The sequence below is a fragment of the Zootoca vivipara genome, chromosome 7 (assembly GCF_963506605.1).
Source record: "Zootoca vivipara chromosome 7, rZooViv1.1, whole genome shotgun sequence".
Classification (NCBI taxonomy): Eukaryota; Metazoa; Chordata; class Lepidosauria; order Squamata; family Lacertidae; genus Zootoca; species Zootoca vivipara.
In genome coordinates this window covers 44,726,251-44,743,102 of record NC_083282.1, presented here as the reverse complement: position 1 = coordinate 44,743,102, position 16,852 = coordinate 44,726,251, and the positions used below count along the sequence as shown (strand labels likewise).

Below are 16,852 nucleotides of genomic sequence, written 5' to 3'. Positions count from 1 at the left end.
TTTAGAAACAACTATCTGGACTTGTTAACTCAATCGTGCAATTATTTAACTATGTACTTTAATCTGTCACCCTAGTAAACTGCCAACAAGGCTTTCATAATTGCGAACAGGCTTCTAGTTTTAGGATGAACTTTGGCAAAGGCTGAATGCAAGACCCCCGAGGAGCGCAAGGGAACAGAACCACCAAATGTCTGGTTGCCATCTGTTCTACCCATTTACTCTCTCAATATGTAAATAAACGTCAGAGAGCACAGGGACCAGTGAAACACACGGTTGCTAAGTAAAGCCCACATTTCTGCCTCTCCTCCTGATGAGCAGAGCAGTGGCCTCATATGCACGCTGAGAGTACACCATGAAAGGCTCTTTTGGGATTCAACAGCCTCCCCTTTGAAACACCAACACCCTCATAAATAAAGCCCTTACTGTCTGATGGATGCCCTTTTTCCAACGTGGAACCCCTGAAAGAATAAACTAATAGCTGAATGAAAAAATAAACCAGGCAAGCACCCTAGTAGAAGGGTGTATTTTCCTTTACTTTCAATAGTTGGTGCAGTAGAAAGAAAATAAATGGTACAGTCTGTATTTTTTAAACTATATACAGTAATTCAAAAATCTTTGTGCTGAGCCACTGATTGGAAGACAATCACACACAGAGTGTCCACTAGGAAAAGGGGGGGGTCGCAAAAATGTGGCCTTACCGCTTGATTTCATAAATTCTGCAAACGTTAAAATCCCAACAGAGCAAATCTTAATTAAAAATGTTCCACACCGGACAGATCAAACCCATGTTATTAAAAAGGGGCGCAGTAAGAAGCAACACTAACTGATGCTGAAGTGGGCATTATGTTTCAGGTTGAGTCAATGCAAACAGAAATAAAAATCATGCAGAACAACTATACTTTCATAACATAGTTTGGGGAAGAGATAAAAATTATACCTCATGTAAACACTGGGATCTAAATATTCAAAGTATCATGGAAAGCCCCACAGAGAATATAGGACCTCCCAGATCACCTATCTATATATATAAAAATGTAAACTGGACATGTGGGCGTGTCTCCACTTTTCTCCGAAACCGCTTGACTGTTTGCGTTCAAATTTGGACACAATGTCCCAAGCGAATATGAGAGTGACCCCAGGCTGTTTGCGTCACACCTGGGCCACATAAAAGCCCCAAAACCACATGTTCCAGAACTCACAAATCAGATGAAAGTGCATGCTGGGAGTACAGGAGAGGTTGCAAAACAGCGTCCTCTAGCAACAGCTACACTGGTGCTGCACCTAGGAAAGCTTCCCTCTCCACAGCCTCTCGGCTTGGCTTTCCAGACTGGGCCGAGTGGAGGTGGGGGGTCGCCTGGGTGGGTGATGGGGGGAGGAGGGGACGGGATAGGTCATGGATCGGGACAGGGTATGCCCATTGCCCAGCCACAGGGATAAGCCGGGGTGGGGGGAGCAGGCGGCATTCCTCATGGGTCGGGACAGGGTAGGGACAACCACAGGGATGAGCCGGGGGTGGGGGGAGGAGGGGATGGGATAGCTCATGGGTCGGGACAAGGCGGGGGGGGAGTCACAGGGATGACCCTGTGTAAACAGAGCACGCGTAAAACATTTCAACAAAATGAAGGGGGACTCTGAAGGTGAGAGGAGTCTGAAGGGGGACTCTGAGGGTCCATTTAACAGACTGAGCCACAGCAACGCGTGGCCGGGCCAGCTAGTAATTATATATTTTTCATTACTTATATAAACATCCTTTATTTGACACTTGTACATGAAAGCTGAACAGAAACATGGCCTTGCAGGACATCTAGTGCAATCCTCAAAAGTTGAGAATGAAGGAAGACTAGACTGGTGTAGCAGCTTCAGAATGCTAGAATAGGACTTGGGAGACTAGGGTTCATATCCTAACTCAGCCATAAAGCTCACTGGTGACATTGGGCCAGTTACTGTCTCTCAGCCTAACCTACTTCACAGGGCTGTTGTGAAAATAAAATGGTGTGTGTGTGTATTGTCACTTTCGGCTCCTCTGGGGATTAAAAAGGCAGGATATACAGTGGTGCCTCGCTAGACGAAATTAATTCGTTCCACGGGTCTTTTCTTATAGCGAACAATTCGTCTAGCGAATCCCATAGGAATGCAATGAATTTTTTTTTGCCCATAGGAACGCATTAATTGAATTTCAATGCATTCCTATGGGAAACCGCGATTCGCTAGATGAATTTTTCGTAAAACGCATTCGTCTAGCGAGGTAACCTCCGCTCGAAAAATCCTTTCGTTAAGCGGAAATTTCGTTAAGCAGGGCATTCATTAAGCAAGGCACCACTGTAAATGCAATAAACAAACAAACACACACACACACACACACTACAGTCTCTGCTTCAATGCTTTCACCAAGAAAGTAACACAATTCTGGTGAATAGTCCCATTGCCAAAACTGCTTTTACCATAAATAAGTCACTCTTAATGTTCAACCTGTTCAGACTGTGTCATTCAGACCTGTTCCTCAGGAAAATGTTTGTATTACCCCCACTTTCGCTACCCTAGGTCCTTGTTAGATAAACAGATCCCAATTTCCTCTTAGTGTGTTTTATTTATTTATAGGCTTATATAGTACACAATAAACAAATTGTTACCCACAAAATCACTTAGGCCGAGTTCCTTGGAGGAAAAGTGGGATATAAATTTAAATTAACAGCAACAACAACAACAACATTAACAAACAGTACAACCCATACAACTTATTTACTTAATCATTTACTGCTCTTATTACCTAGCTTTTAGTATTTGAATTTTTCTACTCTGGATTTTAAAAATCTTTTTTCTGTCTTTACTTTACTGCTTTTTATGCAAATTGTTGTAAACCACCCTGGAATTTTCAATGAAGGGTGGCATATACAGTAAATGTGTTAAGAAACAAACAAAATAGAATAAATAACCAGGATAAAAGGCCAAGACCCGTTCTAAAATATTTGATTTCAAGCACAAACTTCCCAGCAGTTTGATTCTCAGGATGGTGATACTCGTTTCTCTTCCCCATAAAAACTGGACTGCCAAAACTAGTTATTTGAAAGCAGCACATGCTGCATATGGGGAACACCTGCAACACTCCCCCAAACATATCCCTTTCACCCCATACATTTGTGCTTGGGATTCATGCCAGCTTAACAGTGGCTAGACTAAAAAACGGGGGAACCTGTCTGTCCATGCCAGCAAAGACTTGCTTTTTGCTGCTAATAACCATGTCTTATATAGTACACAATAAACTGAAATGGGGTTTTGGCTGAGAAAGGGACAGGAAAGATGCAACTACACTCTGGTTAATCTAATCATCCCATTCAACCCCCAACTACACCAGAGCACACACACATTCTCTCAGATCATTCTAGCTATTTAAAATCTGACATGCTGCAGAAGTGTGAATTAGTCAGATTTACAGGGGGTAGGGTGGGAGAGGAAGAGCCCTAGTGAGCAAATAGTCCCCTTGCCTGCCAGCCAAACATAAATCTGGAAGATTTAAATGCATCTATTAAAGTATTTATGTCCTACCTTTCCATTTGGAAAAAAATGCCTAAGGTGGTTCAGATCATAATTTTAAAAAGTCAGAATATAAATACACAAGGGAACAAAGACAGGAAATGCAGATCTTAAAAATTGCCAAGAGGCCGAGCATTGGTCAAGTAAAAGGCCTGCTGGAAAGGAAATGTCTTTATACAGGGACAGAATGTTATCAAGGAGAGGACCAGACAGATCTCCCCCTCTCACTTACTCGAGTGAGCACGGCAACAAGAACCACAAGCAATTGCAGGGATAATGCTCAGCTAAAATGGAATGAAATGCATCTTTTAAATATAGATATTGTTGGTACCGGTATTTGAATTTGAAGCTACCAGTATTTTTGGCTCTGTACTTTCTAGATTCCTAGTTGGACACAATACTACTACTATTACTACTACTACTACAACAACAACCAATTTATTATTTATATCCCGTTCATCTGGCTGGGTTTCCCCAGTCACTTTGGGTGGCTCCCAACAGAAGTTGTACATTATCACTCATTTTAATATGATCTCACACTTTTGGAGTAATAAACAGATACATAGACATGCAAGAACCAATAACAAAATTATCCTAAAATACAATTATTTGTTTGTTAATCCCCATTTTACTAGTGGTTGGGTTGAACAGACCATTTTCAGTGTATTTTCCTCTCAGTTCACTGACTTACCAAGTGATGACTGATGCTTAGGAGGAAAGGAAATGTATCAAGCTTGTTGTGATCAACAGAATTGCAGTAAGTAGGCCAAGAACTCAAAAAAACTTTCCTTCCCACAAACCTCATAATTCAACATGAAATACAAATCCTTTTACATTTCTTCACAGCAGTGACATGGTCCAAGACTTACATAAATCTCATCAATGAAATGTCTATCAATTCTGCATTTTCCCCAGACCCTCAATATGGGCTGTAGCAAGATCTTTATTCACCTGTTGAGCATCTCACACATCTGAAATAGAACTCTGTCTGGATAGTGAAAACTCTCTATGTCCACATAAAAAGCATTTCAATTAATGCACCATCATCACTTGATATGCCTCATATAAACCCACTTATTAAAACCACTGCTGCCAAGATGTTTTTTTCTTCCTGAAGTGCTACTGCACAAGACCCACTTGACTTTATAGCACTGTAACTTGGTTCACCATCTTCCATCTTTACCCTTGAACCTTCTCTTGCGCTACCTTACCATCTCATACATTACTGGAATGCTGACTCCCATTGCCGTTCTTCTTATAACCCTAACATTCCACTACAGTGGTACCTCTACTTACGAATAACTCTACTTACGAATGTTTCTACATACGAATGGAGCTCCGTCTGCCATCTTGGATGCAGTTTAGATAGGATTTTTTCTACTTACCAATTTTTAGATAGGGTTGCTTCTACTTACGAATTTTTTCTCCCAATGCATTCCCAAGGGATTCGACTTACAATTTTTTCAACTTACGAATGTGCGTTCAGAACGCATTAAATTCGTAAGTAGAGGTACCATTGTACTTCAGACTTTATAATGACAACTCCAAGCCTGAGAAGTCTAAATGAATGTATGCCACCTTTAAAGAGCTTCAGTGAGAGCCTTGAAGACCCAGGATATGCAACCATCCAGCTTTCTACTCTTCCACAGCAACAGCAATTATGCTTCTCTTCAAACCAAATTGGGATCATCATCTTCCTTGGCTTGATGATTCTAACTCTACAAGTCACCCCTCAAGTTCTTTGCACAGCATCAGAGCAGATAAATACAACTGTGTATCCCCATCACATGTGTTGGGAATTTGGTATTAACAGCCCATAAACTTGTATTGTTTAGAAAAACTAATAAGCATAATATCACTTGACCTCCAAATCTTCCAGAGTAGCCCTCTCAGATTGAGTTCCTCTTGCCTAAAATCCACAATACTTAAGAATGAATTCTTCTGCAATATCAGCAAAGAGATAGATATATTTTGATGAACACCAGTTCGTTTATGGGAGAAATAGGTCTCATAGATGATGCCATAGCCACAGCTTATCAACTTGCAGCGGGTCATCTGGAGAGACCGGGGAATTATGTCACAATGCTGTTTATTGATTATAGCTCGGCTTTTAATACCACCCTTCCAGACATTCTTATTAAAAAGCTGGTGGACCTGGACCTTTCCTCTACCATCTGTGATTGGATTAAAGACTTTCTGAGGGATCGCACACAAATAGTGAGGATTGGACCTGTTACATCTACTTCTCTGAAGCTCAACACCGGCACCCCACAGGGATGTGTGCCGAGTCCCTACCTGTACTCGTTGTATACATATGACTGTATTTCATCCAATCCATCCACTGTAATTTAACTTTGCAGATGATACCACCATAATAGGTCTAATTACAGGTGGATGAATCAGCGGATAGGGAGGAGGTTCAAAAAGTCTCGACATGGTGCCTAGAGAACAACTTGCACCTAAATATCAGTACAGTAAGACAAAGGAGATGGTGTTGGACTTTTGGAGGAAGAGGGGAACTAGCCATGTTGCATATCGGGGGGGAGGGGGGCTGTGTGCAGAGAGTCTCTTCCTTTAAATTCCTGGGAGTTTATCTTAGTGAAGACCTCACTTGGAAAATCAATACAACCCAGGTCGTTAAGGAAGGCCCAACAGAGACTCCATTTCCTCAGGGTCTTGCGTAAGAACAAAGTCAAACAAAAATTGATGATCTCTTTCTACCGGTCAACAATAGAAAGTGTCCTTTCATACTGCATTACAGTGTGGTACACTGGTTTGACAGCCACGGACAGGAAGTCCCTACAGAGGGCTGTCCCCTGAGTTCGCTAGATGACATCGCAGGAGACTGTTAGGAAAATTCTCAGGGACAACTCACACCCCGGCCAGCACCTCTTAAATCTCCTATCTTCGGGCAGGAGATACAGAAGTACAGTCAGCCGCACCAACAGGTTAAAGAACAGTTTTTATCCATGGGCTGTTGGGCTGCTGAATGGAAAAAAAATAGTGGTGCAATTGACTTCCGACAAGCACACAAAGTGCGAACAAGACTGAGTGCATGCATGTGGGGGGGGGGGGCTCGTTTAATTTCACTGCACACAGGTGCTGTAGTGAGAGAATAAAGGTTTATTATTATTATTATTAGTATCTGCAATATCAGCAAAGAGATAGTTAGACTCCTGCCTGTTTCTGCTTATGGCTCTTTCCTGAAAAATGTATGCAGATTTCACTTTGTGACCTAATGATTTTCACATATGTTCCACTATGTGAAATTGGGCTCCAAACTGGGCTAATTCCACTCTTTTACGTTATGTACTCCACTGCCAATCCCTTGAATCCTTATTTTTTTGCTGTACAACGTGTTAACATCATATGCAAAGCACAAGAGTCTCCATGGAGCCATCAAAAGAGGTAAGTGAGGCAAAGCAATTTTTATTTGTATTTTAGAGGGACGCACTGCAGCCTTAAAGTACAGAGAATGTCTTTTCAGCTTCACTAAAGGAGTCTGGTGAAATGCTTTAAGAAAACTAGCTGCTCTGTTTATCTTTTTCAAAATTCACTCCTAAGTGCAGGAGGAAAAGGTCCCATTTGTCTCTTCATAGATGAATTTCATGGTACTTTTAAAAAAATCCACCAAAACAGTCCAAAAATATCTCTAATATGAGTTTGAAGTTTTTCTTTCCATGGTCACCAAGTTCTCGTCAACTGTACAAGAGATTCAGATTCCACCTCCCAGCCGTTACAGTGAGCCTTCTTACATCATGTGTTTGGAAAGGAGATTTTTCAACAGAGGAAGTGAAGCGCTAAGCTGCTCCATCCAAGACTACACGGATCAGTGATCCTCAGCAGCATACAGACCACTGCTGTGACATCACACTTTCCACAATGTGGCTCCAAAAGATGTACATACCAAACAAGATCTGGATTCTCAGTCTTTGTTTAGCTGTTCTGAGATATTATTCCACTCTCTCTTCATCTGCGGAAGAATTGTGAGCCTTTTAAAAAAAATTATTTTGAAAAAATAAGGAGAAACCAGGTAGTCGCTCTGACAGAACATTATTTCATCAATTTCATCAGTCAATGTCTTAGCAAAAATGGAGGGTTAAATAAGGAAAACTGGTTTGCTGTGTGTTAGTCAGGGCTTCCATCACCTAACTAAGAACTCATTGAGGAAGGAAAATGTAAAAATTTTCCATTGCTGTAACACTACAACTTAATAGCTGACCAGAGTATAGCTAGTGACACAAGGCGGAGAAGAACTTAACAGCATGAGAAATACTTAGGAAAAACAAAATAAAGTATATAACATATGCATATACTCCAACATCCTGGCTTCATATTCCAAACTCTCATCAAATAGTCCAAATGATCCAGTTATATCTGCCTAATTAAAAGGGTGTGGCAGAAGACAAAGAAAATAGGAGAACTATTATCCTATATTTCTCAAGGAGCTGTACTTCCTGGTCACATCTGTGGCTCTATGTGGTTTGGGTTTCTACCATATGCAGCAAGGACCTCTTCCAACATTTCCCTTTGTTACATGTGCCATTTGGTAAAAAGTCAGAGATCTTGTTGGAAGAGTTTTCTTCTCATGCTAGCATTGCTCCTATTCCCAAGAGGAGTATTAAGAGCATTGCAAGCAAACATGCCATGTGTTCCTCCTATGAGCCTTTGGTTTTCTGATATTATTGGTGGAAGTGCTTTTAAATCTCAGAAAACTGAATTATGACATTATGGCCAGGTTTAGACTTTCCACTTCCTGCCAGGTGGGAAGGGGGCACATGGAGTGAGCTGGGCACAATGCCTCAAAACATAGGAAGGGAATGGGATATTCCCCCACCCCAGCTCAAAAAAATTACTTGTACTGAGAAGTCAAATCTTAGCCCTTCAAGTTGAAAACAAATTCTGTTCACAACAGCTGTGGTAATAAAAATTTTCGCTTCATCACATGGTAAACAGATATACAAGTCACATTAAAACATTATAACCAGAGTACCAGGTGGAACATGTGGATCATTTCATGGCCTAAGGCAGCAATGAGAAACCTATGACCCTGCAAATGTTGTAGGACTTCAGTTCCCATCATTCCCAGCCATCATGGCCATTGATAAGATATGATAAGAGAAGGAGTTCAGCAACAGCTAGAGGGCTACAGGTTTCCTACTGCTGGCATAAGGTGACCTGGAATTTTCTCAAATTTACTGAGGATCCAACAGTATAAGCTCCATTGATTTACAATATATATAAAAAAACCAGGACATTTTATACTACCGGTACAGGTGTCACTATCGTTCACTCACCATTGTAAGAAATTCAACTGTTTTAAAAAGTAAAGAGTTAGCCTCATTTTCCATTATGAAAAAGATTGTTTGTCCCAGAGTACTTCATTTGTAATGAAAATAAGTTTCAACATACAATAGATACGTCTTGGCAAAGTTTGGGATCAGAATGCCAATATGCTAACAATCACAAACTGCTTCTTTAGCTTCTTCACACTAACTCTTTCCACCCTCTCAACTAGTTGTCAGTTATGCATTTTCCTATGTTTTCCACTTGCATTACAGATGTTACACCAAATGACTTGCTATGGAATTACTGAAATGGCCAGGACTTCCAGGAATCTCCTTGGGAAGATGGCCTGCATTGTATATTATGATGACTTCAACAGGTTTATGAACCACTTTAATAATAAAATAAAATAAAATGGAAGCACTCAATGTTACAAAGGCACACAGAGAGCAAGACAGCAATAGAGAGTGCTAACATGTCTGCAAATGAAAGCTATTTCTACAGAAGACTTAAACCAAAGATAGACAGCACTGGGCAGCCAATGAACAGAATTCAGTATAGCTTCCAGACCCTCTTCATCAGGGGTCCCCAGACTTACCGTGCGGTGGGCCGGAGGGCAGGGGAGTGCGCGCGCAGCGGGCCGGAGGGCAGGGGAGTGCGCGTCCGTGCGCATGCGCACACGCACACGGGCGGGGAAAAAATCGCCAAAAAACGCTTGTGCGCATGCGTATGGGCCTCCCCCGACCCGGAAGTGCACCAGAAATGACCTCTTCCGGGTCGGGAGAGGCCCATACGCATGCGCACAAAGGATTTTCGGCGATTTTTTGCCGATTTTTTTAGATCGTCGCTGCGCCGCGCGCCGTGAGAGCGGGCGGCGGCAGCGGGGGTCGTCGCGGGCCGGATTGGAAGGCCGATTGGGCCGCATCTGGCCCGGGGGCCGTAGTTTGGAGACCCCTGCTCTTCATAGTTCCCAGAGATATTTGTATCTTCCTTTTCCTGTATCATTACCAGAGTAAAACTAATTGGAAAAATTATAATTATTTTCATAAATACAAACAGAACAATGTACCCATTCAAGTAGTATACTGTAGTATGTTCATAGAACTGTTTCAGTCCCAAGAGTTGGGCTTTCCCTTTACAGATCTTGGCATTAATTGCATGTATGCAACATTGTAGGTATCTTTAAGAACCACAGATAATGCCTTCAAAAGCCTTACTAGGCAATTTGCTCAGGTGTCTCTCTAAAGTTTACCCTTTTTACAAAGGCTAAGAGGATATCTGAAGGTTACTAGAAGGATCTTATTAGTGAAAAGCTCCACTGCACTTCCGAGCATTCGACTATCTTTTTATATTCCTTCCCTTTAATCTTGCCTCCTCTCCTAAGCCTCTGAAGAAGAGTTGTAGAGAGGACCAAGAGACACAGAGGAACCTTTAGAAATCAATTCAGGCAGCTCCCAAAGAATCATTGCAGCTGCTATCCAATGGAGTCTAACATGGGCAGAGTCATGTGAGAATAATTCCTAAACAAAGTGTCTGGTAAAGCACCACAGGGATGTGTATTGCAACATCACTGAGACCCTTGGAAAATTGCTGTGTTAGAACATGGTTGTCTTTTGTTTGGCATCAGCTTGCTGAGGGTCTACCAGAATTTGTTACATACAACACTGGTACATAATGCACATTTGCTATACTCCAGCCCACACCTGTGACATCATGGCTTATTCTGCTAGGTAGCATGACTTGGGAAATAGGATAAGAATGGCTGTGCACAATATCCTATCTAAACACACAACAAATCTGCAATCAAGCAGAAAATCCCGCAAACTCGAATTAAAGGGAAGAATAGATAAAGGTGAGGAAACCACTTGAGCTGGGTAACAAACAATGCACCATGTCTCCAAATGTATGTACCTTTAATGTATTTTTAAGCAAGACAGCTGAGTGCACATGAAATTAAAAAAATTAAAGAAGGGATTAATGTTTAGAAAAGACAACATTTCTTGGGCAGCTCTGGAACAAGAGCAACTCAAAATGCATCTGGATTGTTTGTTCTGATTCAGTAAGACAGCCAATTCACATTTGTGTTTAAACTGACATGGGGGAGGGTATTTTATTTGCTGTTTTAAAACATTTTTGATTTTTGATTTTGTTTGAAAAACATCGCTTTTATTTTAATTGGAATATTTTGAAACTGTGTTTTACAGTCAGTTGGTGGGATACAAATCCAACAAACCAAACTGTTTTACAAGACTTTTCTCCACTTTGTTACTCAGCACCTGGGATGAATTCCAGAATATATTGAGTCCCCATTGTCTGCTTGCCTATTTGAAACCCTCCCTTGTCTGCATGCCTGTTTGAAAAAGATTTTAACCAGTCAAACTGGGAAGGTCTAATGTATGGCTAAAGGAGAGAGAGAAGACAACTGCCATGAGGTAGCCACCTGAGATTCTAGATTTGAGGAGGCATTTGCATCAGCTGCGTGGGAAAGAGCAAGTAAACTATTTCATTTCAAAGGCAGCTTGTATAGAAAGATATTTCAGCAGATCGTGTCCCATTTTAATTACTAGGAAAGGCACTATTTGCCTTTGGCCAGCTTTGCTAAAGGCTATAATAAGACACCACAATCTTTCACATGAGGAAGTAGCACAATAATGGGCAAGGCAACCACTTAAATAAGAAGTTTAAGATTATGCATAAATATCTGAGAAAATACTTGGATATTAGCTAGTAATGGTGTTTATGCAATGGAGATTACATAATTGTAACAAAATATCTTACAAGAGGGAAGTACTAAAGGCATGAAACAGTGTGAAAAAGTTTGGTTTACATAGGCTCTGGTTTGGGTGGGTTTTTCTTCCCCCCATAAATCTAAAACGTTTTTTACAAAGCTGTTTTACTGATACCTTACACCATGAGAAATGCACAAAAATGGTCAAGAATCCATCCTTTTTGTTACTGTGTTTCAAAAGGATTAAGTCTCTTAGAAGAATTATTAGGCATCTGGAGTGAACGTACAGTATTTATATTACTCGATTTGGGAATAAGGGTATTAAACAAAACAAATAATGGAATTAATATTTCACATTTATTTATGTATTGCTTTTATATCCCACCCTTCCTCCAAGGAGCTTAGGATGGTGTACATGACCTACTTATTCAAATGTTGAATTGTCTTAAAGATGCTGTGCCCAGAGATTGACTGAAACGAACATCAAATCTATTCACTGAAACACTGAAATTCACTCAAGTACAATATAATGGAGAAATAGTAAGTTCAAGAACATATCCATGACTTTACAAGGTCTGGCAGATTGCTAAAATTATAAAATTATTGGCTGCATATAGACATTACACTATAGTTCAGTGAGACAAGAACAAGCTGCAGAAAACCTCTGGATACCATGTTCTCCCCCTGCTTCCCCGCTCTGCTATGGAGTGGAGATTGGATGCTTTTAGTTCCACAGCAACAGTTCAACCACAGTTTACAGTTTGGAATAATGTTAACTATGGTTCCTTTAAATAAGCTAGTTTCATAACTCATGGCACAAAGTTGACTTGTTTCAAACCATAGTTAGCCACATTTTGTCAGATTTTGATAATACAACAACCACAATAGAAGCAAATGCTCCCAAACTCATTCTCACAGTTGCATTGTAGAGCAAATAAGGCAAAGGTTCACTGCAGCTCATTTTATCATACTAAATTGTGATTATCATACTAAATTGTGATTTCCTGGATACAGGAAATCTAATTCTATTTTCAGTACTATGATACTTTCTTATATTTCATTTTAAGTTCTTATATTTATTTATTTTAAAGTTTATTTCATTTCTTCATTATAGAACACTTATTTGTACTAATTGTGTTAATAGCTTTTCCTTATACATAATTGCATGATCCTTATCTACTAAAAAGGTCTACTAAAAAGGTTTAGTAGATCCTTATCTACTAAAACAGATTTATCTATCTGTTAAATGAATAATTTAAAGCAAAATTTAAAACTACAGTAATACCTTTATTTTCTCATGAATATGCCGCAGTGAGTCTGCAGTCCCCATATCGGCATCATCAGTAATACATACAATATCAAGCTTCAGCTTCGTCTCCAAGTTTAGCACTTTCTGTACTTCTTTTGTTGTAACCACAATGACTTCTAAAGTGCAGAAGAAAATGTCATATGAGTACAACTATGAAAAGTTATATTATTATTATGCTCATCTACTGAACTGAATATGAATCAATCAAAGCTAGTCCCCCCCCCCCAAGAAATGACAGACCAGCTGCTATTGTGGGAAATCTAGAAAACCTGCTTTTTACTGACTAAAAATGATCTGCAGTAGAATATGTAAATAATTAAAATTTTCTGGAGTTAAGTATTTTATGACACTACTTTTATATTTGTGACACAGGAGCCTTGCAGACAATAGTCTCACCTAAAGGAGCTCACAAAGTATAAGAAAGTTAACGAAAATATAAGGAGAACATGAAGAAATAGTAGCACCTCTGCTCAGTGTGGCATTCCATGGACTCAAATGGGCAGCTCAATATTTACATGAATAGATCATGTTTGAAACATGTGACTTTATAGGTACGTAAGAACACTTCACTATGAAGAGTATCTAGAATGCTTAGTTTGGATGTGGGAAATACATCCAACTATTCCATTAGGCTATTAATCGCATACCCTGGGTAAACCATCAACTCTCAGGGCCACTTGTTAGGGGTGGCAAAACATATTGGGTAAGTTTGGCCAATGTCAGATCTCTGGCAAGAGTACCTGTATGAGAGGAGCAATTGAAGAACATCTGTTTCCCAGTACCCCACTTTGCAGCTATCACATTTCAGGAGAGCAGGGCCAGGAGCCAGATCACATCATCACTGTTTAATACCATAAGTAGTACCTGGTATTCCAGATTTACTATTGCAGAATCAGTAATCTACCTATAAATCCAATTTTACTACTGTGAATTGCCCTGAGAACTATTAGGGCAGAAAAGCAGTATACAAACAATTTACTACTTGAAAGCTATACCTGGAAAATGTTACCTATGTACTTGGAAGAAAGGTACTGTACTTTAAACTAACTGCAAGCCACAATCTGGTGAATCATATTAAAATGAACCAAACTATTCTAGAGAAATCCAGACTCCGCATAGCTGCCCCATATTAAATAGCCTCTTGAGAGACACAATGCCATCTCTCTTTTCTTTCTGACATTATGTGTAATTTGTTCACACTACAAGCCATCTTATTATAGGCATTCTGCAATGTTTGTTGCTGACCTTCAAAACCAACTTGTTCCAGCAGATTGAGCGGATACCATATTAAGGGTTTATTGCCAATAGGTAAGAGTGCTTTAGGGATGCTTGAGGTCAGATCCATCATGCGGGATCCACCCCCAACCGCCATCACTACTGCTTGAAACTCCATGGCAAAGATCTGGAAAGACAAATTACAGATCTAGAAACAGAATCAGCAAATAGGCAATCTCCTAGGGAAGAAAAGGCAGAGCTAGTGTCACCCTGAGGTAACTGTCCCTGAACTTATCTACAGGCTTCTGCATTGCCTTGGAGCACAACCATCACCCCAATCTCTTATTTACGGAGCGCGAGACAATTAACACACTCCCAACCAGGCTACGTTGCTTCCAAAGGATGCCTACCTCAGAGCTGAACTCAAAATTTGCAACACAATGATCCAGTTTATAAAATCAGAGGCGCCAGAGTTGAATCTTCTGGGACTGGGCAGGCTGTGGTAGGTAACTCAGGGGAAACTCGAGGGAAACACACTCTTCATATGCCCAGAGGCTTTCCCTTTATTGCTTCATGCTGAATTTTACTTTTACTTTGTGTTTACAGTACAGTACTTGCCTTACTCGGTTGGCCTGGCGAGGGCTAGAAATTCAGGAAAACAAGCCAAAAGCGTCCCACAACTGAGCTCTGGTATTAAAGCCTGTTTGCTGCGCCCACGGACTTCAGCCCCCGGCCTCAAAAGCAAACGAGGCGGGATTTGATGTCCCCTGGCAACTTCGGCCTTTTTTATTATGCTGGGTAGCTTGAAGATGGCCGAGGTCCCCCTTGCCCAGTCACAGCGAAGAAACCCCCGGTGGACTCGCCGGGGCTTCGCAGCTCAGCACACCCCTCACCTTGTCACCTGGAAACCAAAGGCTGCCGGTTAGTCCCCTGTCAGAGTGACAAGGAACCAATCGCAGTGACTTCCCCTTCCTTCAGGGTTGCTTCCGCGCCTGCGCCGCCACAACGTGCATAAGGCTCGCGCCAGCGTGTTTACTCGCGGAGCGAATCGATGAACAACCCCGAGGAAGAGCGCCGAACAACCAATCTTCCTCCTTGAGGGCGGGGAAAATAAGCCGGGCGCGAAGAGCACCGAGCTATCGATTCCCGCAGGGGCAGCAACGTCGATCTGCCGATTTCCTAGGAGCGCCTTTCTGAAGCTCATTCGGATAGGAGCCCATTCCCAGCTGCTCGAGGGAGGGGGAGGCGGGTGGGGTGGCTTGCTGCCTCTTGCTGCCGAAGTATAACTCCCGAAGAATAAAATATCGACCGTTTCTCGTTGGGGAACCTGCCCCCCTGCCAAACTGCAGCCCCCCCCCCCACAGCCGCAGAGCAACATAGCCTGCGATGGTCAGGGATAATGGGAGTTGTAGTCCAGGAACATCTGGGCTGAGTAAAGGCGGATTCGAATGGGACAAGTCAATCCGCACAACCTGGCGCGGATTTATCTCTCTCTGTATGTGTTGCTTGCCGTTGACTACTTCTGCCTGATGGGAAGCAGTGAAACTTGAAATCTCACGTTGTTTCAGCTTAGAATATCTGCCAATACAGATACTACTGGGTTTTGTCTAAATTGGCTCTGGAAGACATGCATGTTTCTGAAATTTGAGCTTTATTCCGGCTAGTGGTAACCGAGGTTCAATATAAACACAGCTGCCACGGGTTTAGTGACAGATGCAAATCCAGGGTTGTGGAAAGTTTCCAGCCTTTCTGCAGAGAAACACTGAAATATCAGAGAAGGTTTAAAAACCAATCTGTTGGCTGCTCACTATTACCATCTCCAGAAATTGAGGTGAAAAATAAGATTCATCTTCAGCTACCGTTTCATTGTTTTGTTTTGTTGTTTTGTTTTTTGCATCAGTCCATGTACAGAAGGCTTCAAGATGCTGGAGAAGATAGCAAAATTAGAAAAAAGGAAGCATATACACATTGACTCTAAAACAAAGAGTAACAGCACAATGTAAAAACTATTTTAAAAACTGATACAGGAAACTGTGTAGGTAGCATGCAATATGTCTCTTAGGTATGTGTAGGTTGGATACGAGTAAAATGGAAAGGAGTTATTTTAATGAGGAACAAAAACCACACACCCACACCCCAAAAATCTGGTGGCTAGGCATTATAGGGTACATGCATTGGCTCCCAAAGGATAAGGAGTTTGCCTCATTTCCTTCAGGGGCTCATGAAACCTAGCCTATGAAAGTTCAGAACCAGTTACTACCGTATCTTGGTGCTGCCCTCAACAGTTGGTTGGTTTTTTTTACTTGTACAGCCTAACATGGATAGTTCTGAGTTTCTTCAGTCGCTGAATCATGCCCATACTTTTGTGTTCTTACCTGGAGAGACTATAGATGGATTGTTTAAAGGCTAAAATTAGGCAACAGAGGTAATTTTGAGGGATAGCCTCACATTCTGTAGTTTATTTCCATGTAAATTTTAATATAGCCAATGGAATTACTGTAAATGGGGTTATTTTGTATTTGTAACAGCAGTTTGGGCCTCATTGCTGAATGGTTTCAAGCTGTGGTCCCTGAGTGCCTTCTATATGGGAATGCAGAAGGCTTATATGTTGTTTAGTCGTGTCCGACTCTTCATGACCCCATGGACCAGAGCACGCCAGGCACTCCTGTCTTCCACTGCCTCCCGCAGTTTGGTCAAACTCATGTTTGTAGCTTCAAGAACACTGTCCAACCATCTCGTCCTCTGTCGTCCCCTTCTCCTTGTGCCCTCCATCCTTCCCAACA

General features: G+C 41.4%; 1 protein-coding gene across 2 annotated transcripts in view; it reads right to left on the bottom strand.

Annotated features, from left to right (window-relative positions):
* Positions 1 to 15,164, bottom strand: part of EIF2B3 (eukaryotic translation initiation factor 2B subunit gamma) — an 80,646-nt gene extending 65,482 nt beyond the window's left edge. Inside the window, exons 1-3 of one of the 2 annotated variants that reach the window (XM_035121471.2) lie at positions 14,688 to 15,164; positions 14,100 to 14,256; positions 12,831 to 12,970 (exon numbers count right to left, since the gene is read on the bottom strand). In XM_035121471.2, coding sequence (XP_034977362.1) covers positions 12,831 to 12,970; positions 14,100 to 14,247 — 288 coding nt within the window. In that variant the 5' untranslated portion in view covers positions 14,248 to 14,256; positions 14,688 to 15,164. The remainder of the gene's footprint in view (positions 1 to 12,830; positions 12,971 to 14,099; positions 14,257 to 14,687) is intronic. The other variant, XM_035121470.2, reaches the window with a different exon arrangement.
* Between the last annotated feature and the right edge of the window lie 1,688 nt (positions 15,165 to 16,852).